At 38.0% G+C, this 11,232-nt stretch overlaps 1 protein-coding gene across 1 annotated transcript; it reads left to right on the top strand.

The window, feature by feature from the left end:
* Nucleotides 1-983: 983 nt before the first annotated feature.
* Nucleotides 984-1,876, top strand: LOC117910978 (putative 12-oxophytodienoate reductase 11; the record flags this gene model as incomplete). The annotated part of the gene is made up of 3 exons (XM_034825150.1): nt 984-1,150; nt 1,329-1,459; nt 1,704-1,876. Coding segments are annotated over 3 exons (471 nt in total), but the record flags the coding sequence as incomplete, so codon positions are not given.
* Nucleotides 1,877-11,232: the final 9,356 nt, after the last annotated feature.

Below are 11,232 nucleotides of genomic sequence, written 5' to 3'. Positions count from 1 at the left end.
CACGAATGATTCATTTTGTGTACGTCAATTTGAGTTTGACTGACATGTGGGATGATCTCATCACCCGCAGATGTGAACAGAACACGCCCTTGGATCTTCTCTCTATAAATGGGCTTCAACCCACTCGGATGTTTTCATTGTTTCATAGATTCCTTCAACGATTATTTTCCAGGAAAAGAAAAGAAAGAGAGAAACCAAACACTGATGGACGGGAAAGTACAAGGAATAAATGGCGTCTCTGCTGAACCCCCATCCCTCTTATCACTCCATACAAATTGGGCAAGTTCCAGCTCTCTCACAGGTGCAGTCTCCACTTGCTCGCCAGATTTTCTCCCATTTTCTTTCATATTTTCTGTTTCTACTTGTTGGGTGTTGCTGGATTTTGGGTATTTTGAGGGAAAGATGGAATGTGTGGGGAAATTTATGTCTTTGGGTCATGGGTGATGGAAAATTTTTAAGATTTAGAGTTTTTCTTCTTATTTGACAACAGTTTTTTATTTTTTAGAGTAAAAGAATTCGGAAACAAGTTTAATAATAAAAAGTTATTTTATATTTTCTGTTCTTAAAATATAAAATTGGGTGTTTTCGTATTATATCTTTAAATTGTTTTCACTTTTTTTTCATGGTTATTTTAAAAAATGATTAAATAAATATATATAATGATTAAATGCATATGTTGGATTTCTGATTTTAATTTTGTTTTTTGAGAAGTGGACATAGGCTGTGTATGATTGATGTTCTGTGCTTGGTTTTAAGGAGAAAAAGAAATTGTGATTGTGGGATTTGGTTTGAACTATTGAATCCATGGCTTCTAAATTTGGAGATTCAACAATGCTTTATTTGGGTTTTCAGTTTCTGAGAAATCCAGCCAGTAAAATTAAAGGGATCTAATTAATCAATCTGTTCAGTCTTAAGCTTCCTGCTGGTTAAGCTTTAGTAGTTCATTCACTGTTTTCTTTGGCCGAAAGTGCTCAAATAGCTAAATTTCCTTGTGCTCCATATTTTTCAGGGTTGTTCTAGCACCATTAACTAGGCAGAGATCTTGGAACAATGTTCCTCAACCACATGCTATCTTACATTACTCTCAAAGAACCAGCAAAGGGGGTCTTCTCATAGCTGAAGCAACGGGAGTTTCGGACACTGCTCAAGGGTAATTGTAGAAGAAGTCATTTTCTGAAGTTCCATTCATTTTCTAAATGAAAAAAAAAAAAAAAGCAAAATGTGCTCGAGCACATACTTTCCAGTGTTTTGATATTGATGTTGGCCCTGTCGTTTTTGTTTTATTTTATTTTATTTTATTTTATTTTTGGAATTTTCCATATTTTTAGGTATCCAGATACACCAGGCATATGGACAAAAGAACAAGTTGAAGCTTGGAAACCTATTGTAGATGCTGTTCATGCTAAAGGCGGTATCTTTTTTTGTCAGATTTGGCATGTGGGGAGGGTTTCAAACACGGGTATGTTTTTTTTACTTACCATTTGCTGTAGATTTGAAAGGCATTCCTTAGCTTACAGCATGCAAATGAATATTGAAGAGTTCTTGAATTGTTGGGATGCAGCCGACATGGAATCTTTTAGTTCCTTTTTTTTTTTTCAAGCTTATATGATGGAATCAACTGATTTTATTGAGAAATAAGGTTTATTTTCTGTTTGGTTCTAGCTCCTCTGATGTATCCATCCTATCATCTTTTTCAAACACGGATTTCCAGCCAAACGGGCAAGCTCCAATCTCTTGTACAGACAAGCCCTTGACAAGCAATGGCATTGATGTTGACCAGTTCTCACCTCCCCGGTCGCTAACAACAGATGAAATCCCTCGAGTTGTAAAGGATTTTAGACTTGCTGCAAGGAACGCTATTGAAGCTGGTATGTGATATTTTCAATTAAAGCTGGTGAGTCACCGGCCTCAATGCTCGTTACAAGGGTGGATAGGTGGAGTTAGCATATGGTAGGCAAAAAGGGTATATGAAAAAGTCCGGGGTGAAATCCGAGGAGTTAGTGGTTGAAAGATCCTTAAAGCTTGATGCCCTAAACCTTAATTGGTTGGGAGTCATCGATGGACCCCCGTTACATGGACAAAACAGAAAAGAATGCCCCTTAAGCCTGTTACCTTCTTTAAAAAAAAAAAAAAGAAAAAAAAGAAAAAAAAAAGGTGTGTTCTCTGCTTATTGAATTTGGTCAGTTTGCTAAAGTGTTAAAAAGAGATAGGTTGGGGGGAGAGATTAGTTTAGCATGTTATATTCGGAACCTATCATATTACACTTAGATTTTTGTGGAAGATTAAAGTTTGGTTCTTTGGAAGTGAAAATGGTTTTAAAACTTCAATTTGCATAATGCATTCCCTTGATCAATGGTATTTAGCAAAGTTTTTGTTTTCTCTTGTTGAAATTTGAAGTTATAGTTCTTTAATGTTCCATGTGAGAGTTTGTCAATTGTGCCACTTAAATATTTTTTGGAAGTGATTAGCATGATTTATAAATTATGGTAATTTTGTTTTGTTTTTCTCTCCTTCATTGCTAAGGGACTAGCAATATGTCGGTTGGGGGAGTGATTACTACTCAAAAAGTGCTATTTGATAGCTTATAATTAATCCTTTTAAACACTTTTGAGTAGTAGTTAGAGCCTTTTAACCCAATTAGCATGTTAAGGCCCTTTCAATCAATTCTAATCAATTGTGTAAGTTTTGGTGTTTTTTGTTAGTATTTTGATCACCAAAGCATTATGAGATTGAGGAGAGTTATATGGAATCCTTGGCAAGCAATGGGAAGCTTAGAGGAATGAAGAATCAAGCCTTGAAGCACTTTTGCCATAACAAAGTGGAATGCAAGGGGAAGCAAAGAGAATCAGCCATGGAGCATTCTTGATGACAGTCACTGCAGCATTTTGGAGCACTTCCTGATAGTCCAATTTATGCATACAATATGTCATTTGAAAGCTTAGGAAGTCAACAATCCAATGCTTCAAACCGTGTGCAATTTGGAGCTGAAATGAGGAAGTTACAGCCTTTGGAAGAACTGCTCCCAAGCTGAAGGAAGGAAATTCAGAAAAGTGCTGCGAATCACCCTTTTTGTTGCGAATGATTTCGCAACCTTTTGCACAGTGCTATGGATTCCCCTGAAGCTTCACGCCGCGATGGAAGCCAAACACCAAGATGGAAGTCACTTGCAAGGTGTTGAAGCAGCTGTTGCATGAAGAAATTTCGCAGCCTCTTCTGTGCACCTGCGAAATTTCGCAGACCTCACTTTTCACCTGCGAAGTGGTCCTTAGTGCTTCCCGATATTTGTAACCGACACTTGGAGATATTTTTCATTAGATTTTTGTTGCCTAAATGCCCAAATTCTCCTTGTAAGTCACCAATGATAGATTTCCTTAGCTTTTAAGTTAGGAATTTGGCAAAATATCATGTAATAGCTGTAATTGTATTTTTGGTTAAAAGGGAGCCCGAGGAGCCTGTTCTGAGGTGTAGTTGAACCTTTTGTAAAGTTTCAAAAAAGAAATACAAGAGCTTAGCTCTTACTATTACCTTCTCTCTTTGTATTTTTTATTTTACTAAGTTATGCACTCTCTGAGGAGCTTTCCCCAGAGAATGAGTAGCTAAACTTTTTAGTTCCTTGGAGTTAAGGTTGCCGGGAAAGGTTCAAGTGCAAAATCAGAAGCTTTGTGGTTTCAGCTATGAATGAAGAGTAAGTGTGTCCCGTGAATGGTTTCTAATGTTTTTAGTTAACTTAAAACACCTTGGAGTCACCTGGGCCAACACTTGGTAAGGCAAGTGATCTCTAACCATGGAGATGCACTAGTTTACCCCTTGCGAGCCTCTGGTAGGTGACTTGAAGGTAGGATTTTCTAGAATAGCCAACACTTGGTAAGCTTTTGGACTCTTAGGAGAACATCCATTAGTTACCTCTTGCGAGCTTTTGACGGGTAATCCAAGGTTAAAGATCACCTTGAATGGTAAAGGCTAAGTGAGAGGCTCAAACCATTGCAAGTTGCATCAGTGAGAGAATTAGAGCTGAAATCCAATTGAGGGATGCATTTGTGCAGCACCTGTTAGAGAATTGACTTTATGTTAATTCTCTAATGTGAGGAAGTGAACCAAGTGACCGGAGCTATGCTTTTGCATGAGGAACCTCCCCTGTATACCTGAATCTCCAAGGAATGCTTTTCTTCTTAAGTTATTTTCATCACTTGTTGTGTTGTTAATCTAAGTCCAAACCTTTTTCAACCAAAGTTTGTGTTTTATTTCTTAAGCTAATCTTGAAATGAAACAGCACCAATTCACTTTGAATTGGTATCATTTTCAACTTGAGTACCCTTCCCAGTGGAACGATCCTAGAGCCACTATGCTATAGTAGCTTTGTATTTGCTACCCTAGTTCATGGTGTTATAGGTTAAAAATTTTGTTGATTACACCTGCCATCAAGGAGCACCAGCTGGACATACATCAGCTGAGACACCAATTAGGCATGAATCAAATGGCGCCGTTGCCGGGGAAGGTGTCAAGAATCAGTGATACTATTTCAGTGTACTTGTGATTTTCATCACAAGTGTGGTAAAGTTTCTTTAGCTTTATTAATTCTCATTTTTCGTTTTACTAACTCATAATCTAAATTTAGCTTTTAAATTCAGCTTAGTTTTATTTTGTTTTGGTAGCTTTGTTTTCTTTTGTTGTCCTGTATTTCATTTTAGTTTCAATAGTTGCTAGTTGTGTATGCCAAAGTGGATACGAGGAGTGAGGAAGGCTTGTTAGAATTGAATCACCTCATACTAAGGAATTGGAATTGAGCTTGAATATCATGGAACTACCCTGAAGATCAGCATAGTCACCAAGTTCGTCAAGACAATCTCAATGAATTTAGATCAATGAGGGACCGTATGCATCCACCTCGTATGAGTGCACCATCATGTATAATACCTCCTACAGAGCAGCTAGTGATCAGACCATATATTGTTCCACTTCTACCAACTTTCCATGGAATGGAAAGTGAGAATCCCTATGCACATATTAAGGAATTTGAAGATGTTTGTAATACATTCCAAGAGGGAGGAGCTTCAATTGATTTGATGAGGCTTAAGTTATTTCCTTTTACTTTAAAGGATAAAGCCAAATTTGGCTTAATTCTTTAAGGCCAAGGAGTATCCGTACTTGGACTGACTTACAAGCTGATTCCTTAAGAAATTTTCCCCACTCATAGAACAAATGGCTTGAAAAGGCAAATTTCAAATTCTCAGCTAAAGAGAATGAGAAATTCTATGAGTGTTGGGAAAGATATATGGAAGCTATAATGCATGTCCCTCACCATGGTTTTGATACTTGGCTATTGGTGAGTTATTTTTATGATGGGATGTCATCCTCAATGAAGCAACTCCTGGAGACAATGTGTGGAGGAGATTTCATGAGCAAAAATCCGGAGGAAGCTATGGATTTCTTGAATTATGTAGCTGAAGTTTCAAGGGGATGGGATGAGCCAACCAAAGGAGAAGTGGGAAAGATGAAGTCTCAACTGAATGTTTTCAATGCTAAGGCTGGGATGTATACTTTGAAAGAAGAGGATGATACAAAAGCAAAGTTTGCAGCTGTGACAAGAAGATTGGAGGAGCTGGAATTGAAAAAAATGCATGAAGTACAAGTTGTTGCTGAATCACCAGTGCAAGTGAAGCTTTGTCCTAAGTGTCAATCCTATGAACACTTGGTGGAGGAATGCCCTATAGTTTCAGCTGAAGGGAAATGTTTTGGAGATCAAGCAAATGTTGTTGGACATTTAAGCCCAATAACAATGCACCCTATGGAAATACTTACAACTCAAGTTGGAGGAATCATCCAAATTTTTCATGGAAGCCTAGAGCACCTCAGTACCAACAGCCGGATCAACCATCTCAGCAATCTTCAAGTCTTGAACAAGCCATTGGAATCTCAGCAAGGTAGTGGGAGACTTTGTTGGAGAACAAAAAGCCATCAATAATCAGCTTAATCAAAGAATTGACAGAGTAGAGAATATCTGAACAAAAGGATGGATGGAATGCAAAATGATATGACTCAAAGATTTGATAATCTCCAGTACTCAATATCAAGGCTCACAAATTTGAATACAGTGCAAGAAAGGGAAGATTTCCTTCCCAACCCCACCAAAACCCAAGGGTGTCCAAGAAGTGGAAAGCCATGAGGGGGAATCATCACAGATGAAAGATGTCAAAGCCTTGATCACTCTAAGGAGTGGTAAAAAAATTGAGCAGCCACCACCTAAGCACTGTTGAAGAAGAAGAGACAAAGAAGGAGGAGGAAATGAAAGACAAAGAAGGAGAGATCAGTGATAGAAAGAGGACTCTGAGTCAACAATGAATGCAAATCCAGAGAAGGAACTTCTGAAGGAAGAAAGGCTGAAGAAATCAACTTCTCCACCTTTTCCTCAAGCATTGCATGGAAGAAGGGGGTTAGAAATGCAGCTGAAATCTTGAAGTATTGAGACAAGTTAAAGTCAATATCCCACTGTTGGATATGATTAAGCAAGTCCCAACATATGCAAATTCCTAAAGGATTGTGTACTATCAAAAGAGGGTTGACTGTAATAAGAAAGCCTTCTTGACTGAGCAAGTAAGTGCAATCTTACAGTGTAATCTCCTTTGAAGTACAAAGATCCGGGAAGTCCTACCATTTCAGTCATGATTGGAGGAAAGGTAGTGGAAAAAGCTTTATTGACTTGGGAGCAAGTGTGAATTTGCTTCCATATACTGTCTATAAGCAATGGGCTTGGTGAGTTGAAGCCAACAGCAATTACTCTATCTCTAGCAGATAGGTCAGTAAAAATTCCCAGAGGAGTATTGAGGATGTCTTGGTTCAAGTTGATAATTTCTACTATCCAGTGGATTTTATTGTTCTTGATACGGATCCTACTGTTAAGGAAGCTAATTTAGTTCCTATCATCCTGGGAAGGCCATTCCTGCTACCTCAATGCAATCATCAACTGTAGGAATGGGCTCATGCAACTCACTTTTGGCAATATGACACTTGATCTCAATATCTTTTATATGTCTAAAAAGCAAATCATTCCGGAAGAAGAAGAGGTCCAGAAGAAGTGTGTATTATTGATACTCTGGTTGAGGAACATGTAATCAGAATGTGCAAGACAAGCTGAATGAAAGTTTTGAGGATTGTGAGGAAGGTTTGTCTGAACTTCCTAAGGAGCTTGCTACTTTACAAAGTTGGAGGAGGATAGAAGAAATTCTACCTTTGTTCAATAAAGAAGAGGGAGCAGATGCTGAAAAAGAAATCCCAAAACTCAATTTGAAGCCTCTACCTGTGGAGCTGAAATACACATATCTTGAAGAAGATAACCAATGCCCTGTTGTAATATCTTCATCTCTGACCAATCATCAAGAGAAGTGTTTAATAGAAATTCTCAAGAAGTGTAAGAAAGCAATAGGATGGCAAATATCTGATTTGAAAGGCATTAGTCCTTTAGTTTGCACACATCATATATATATGGAGGAGGAAGCTAAGCCAATTCGTCAATTTCAAAGAAGATTGAATCCTCATTTACAAGAGTTGTGCGAGCTGAGGTGCTGAAGCTACTTCAAGCAGGTATTATCTACCCTATTTCAGACAGCTCTTGGGTGAGTCCTACTCAAGTGGTACCAAAGAAGTCAGGGATCACTGTAGTTCAGAATGAAGAGGGGGAAGAAATCACTACACGTCTCACTTCAGGGTGGAGGTGTGTATTGATTATAGAAAGTTGAATGCAGTAACCAGAAAAGATCATTTTCCATTGCCATTTATTGATCAAGTTTTGGAGAGAGTCTCTGGCCACCTTTCTATTGTTTTTTGGATGGGTATTCAGGGTATTTTCAGATTGAAATTGCTGTGGAAGATCAGGAAAAACTACTTTTACATGTCCATTTGGAACCTATGCTTATAGGAGAATGCCTTTTGGTTTATGTAATGCACCTGCCACTTTCAAAGTGTATGTTGAGTATCTTCAGTGATATGGTGGAGCGAATTATGGAGGTTTTCATGGATGACATCACCGTATATGGAGGTACATTTGAGGATGTTTAGCAATTTGGAAGCAGTTCTTCACAGATGCATTGAAAAAGACTTGGTGCTTAATTGGGAAAAATGCCATTTATGGTACGTCAAGGAATTGTCCTTGGTCATATCATATCTGAAAAGGGCATTGAAGTTGATAAAGCAAAGGTGGAGCTTATTTCCAAATTGCCATCCCCAACAACTGTAAAGGAGTAAGGCAGTTCCTTGGCCATGCTGGTTTTACAGGAGGTTTATAAAAGACTTTCAAAGCTTTCAAACCTCTTTGTGAGCTGTTAGCTAAGGATGCTAAGTTTGTATGGATGAAAGATGTCAAGATAGCTTTGATCAACTGAAGAAATTTTTGACAACAACTCCAATAGTGAGGGCCCCTAACTGGCAACTACCTTTTGAACTAATGTGTGATGCCAGTGACTTTGCTATAGGAGCTGTGCTTGGTCAAAGAGAAGATGGGAAGCCTATGTGATCTACTATGCAAGCAAAACATTGAATGAAGCCCAAAGGAATTACACAACTACAGAAAAAGAATTGTTAGCTGTGGTATTGCCTTGGACAAATTCGTGCTTATTTGGTAGGGTCTTTCATCATTGTTTTACTGATCATTCAGCTTGAAGTATTTATTGACAAGCAAGATGCAAAAGCAAGGTTGATAAGATGGATTCTTTTGTTACAAGAATTCGATCTTCAAATCAGAGATAAGAAAGGAGTGGAAAATTGGTAGCTGACCACCTCTCAAGGTTAGCTATAGCACATAATTCTCATTCCTTGCCTATTAATGATGAATTTCCTGAGGAATCACTTATGTTCTAGTCAAAACTCCTTGGTATGCTCATATGCTAATTATTTAGTCACTGGTGAAATTCCAATGAGTGGAATGCACAGGACAGAAGCACTTCTTTGCAAAAATCATGCTTATTATTGGGAAGAGCCTTTCCTTTTTAAATATTGTGCAGATCAGATTATAAGGAAGTGTGTGCCTGAGGAAGAGCAACAGGAATTCTAACCCATTGTCATGAGAATGCATGTGGAGGTCATTTGCCTCTCAGAAAACAGCTATGAAGGTGTTGCAATCAGGTTTACTTGGCCATCTTTGTTCAAAGATGCGCACATCATGTGTAGAAATTGTGATAGATGCCAAAGGCTTGGCAAGCTGACAAAAAGAAATCAAATGCCCATGAACCCTATACTGATAGTTGAATTATTTGATGTATGGGGTATTGACTTTATGGGACCTTTTCCAATGTCTTTTGGTAATTCTTACATCCTGGTGGGGTAGATTATGTTTCTAAGTGGGTTGAGCAGTCCCCTGTAAACAAAATGATCATAGAGAGGTTCTCAAGTTTTTGAAGAGAACATTTTGCAAGATTTGGGGTGCCCAAAGCTATAATCAGTGATGGAGGTTCTCATTTTTGCAATAAGCCTTTTGAAAGTTTGCTAGCCAAGTATGGAGTGAAGCATAAGGTAGCTACACCTTATGATTCGCATGGATTCCCAGTCGGGTCATTTAATCAAAAACATTTATAAAACCTATGACCTCATACTAGTGTAGCAAAGCTACTATAGTATAGTGGCTCTAGGGTCGAACTCTGGGATGGGTTTTCATTCTACCAGTGATATACTCATGATTAGAAATTAAATTTAATGATTTCCTTTATCAAAAACTTAAAGCTTAAAAAGAAAATAAAATTTGTTTTGAAAGTATTTGAAACTAAATTAACATAAACTAATTAAAAATGGAAGAAAGAAAGTTTCTCGGAGCTAAGGATTGCTAGGATCAAGTTTAAAATGCAAAGTGGAAAATTCCGGATTTTTCTCCTCGCATTGGGGATTTAACCTATAGTTATTTCCCGAACCGGTGTAGGTTTGACAATGAAGATTTAATCCATAAAAATCAATAGAAATGGTAGTCAAGGTCCATTAATGGCTTTAGATACTATATAGGTCTTCACCTTGAACCACTTTCCAATGGCTCGTACATGATAACTAATGGACTAATATGGATCTAGCAATAAGCATCCATAAAGACCTGAAGCTTACCATGTATTGGCCATTCAAAGTGATTCTAAGGGATTTAAAGCAAAACTTTAGATTAAAAAGCCATTTATGAACTTCAACTACCTGAATTTAATGCACGAGCATTTTCCAACTTTTCATCTGGACTTTTCACCTAGCTTCCTTCACTCCAAGAAACCAAGAGTTTAGCCTCTCATCCTCTGAGAAAACATCCTCAGAGGTTGTTTGGCTTCCAAGAAAGAGAAAATAGTAACGAGAGAATAGAAAATAAGAGTGCTCTGTATATTGCTAAGTGTTTAGCTCAACACTCGTGTTACATGTCTTCAAGAGGTGATTTCCACCCCTTATATAGTTTTTACAAAAGCAAAGCTTTTCATTGGCTTGCTACAAGGAGAAGAAAGGAAATTACATCAAAAGAACTTAAGAAAATATCTAAAGTGGAGTCGGCAAAACAGGGGAGGGGGTGTGCGAATTTCGCACACCTCAAGAGGGATTTCGCACAGGTGTGTGAATTTCGCACACCCTTCAGAAGGTATGCGAAATTTTCGCACACCTGGAGCAGTTCTCTTCCGAAAGTCATAACTTCCTTGTTTCAGCTCCAAATCGTGTACAGTTTAAAGCGTTGGATTCTTGACTTCTTGAGCTTCGAAACGGTATATAGCATGTAAAAAATGGACTTCGGGAAGTGCTCCAAAAGTGCCAAAGAACACTGCAGCTGCTCACTTCAGATTTCCTCCTTGCTTCTCTTTTGATTTTCTTTGCTTCTCTTTGCTTTTCTTCTTTGGTTGGCTTGTCTTAATGATCCAAAAAGATGTCAAAACACTAAAACTAGCCACAAATATGATTAGAAGTCATTGCTAGGTCCTTAACATGCCAATTGGAATAAAGGTGAAGAATTACTACACAAAAGTGCTTAAAACATAATGACTTAAAGGTGTAAAATGGCACTTTTGGGTAGTAATCACCTTATCATCCACAGACTTCTGGCAAGTTGAGCTAGCAAACAGGGAGATAAAGAATATACTGATGAAAGTGGTGAGTACAAGCAGGAAAGATTGGTCTGTTAAGCTCTATGACTCCTTGTGGGCCTATAGAACAGCTTATAAGACTATTCTTGGCATGTCCCCCTATCGTCTTGTCTATGGTAAAGCTTGTCATCTCCCTGTGGAAGTTGAATAC

The sequence above is a fragment of the Vitis riparia genome, chromosome 3 (genome assembly GCF_004353265.1).
Source record: "Vitis riparia cultivar Riparia Gloire de Montpellier isolate 1030 chromosome 3, EGFV_Vit.rip_1.0, whole genome shotgun sequence".
Classification (NCBI taxonomy): domain Eukaryota; kingdom Viridiplantae; phylum Streptophyta; class Magnoliopsida; order Vitales; family Vitaceae; genus Vitis; species Vitis riparia.
Note: the sequence above shows the minus strand (reverse complement) of the source record. Positions and strands in the feature narration are given on the sequence as shown.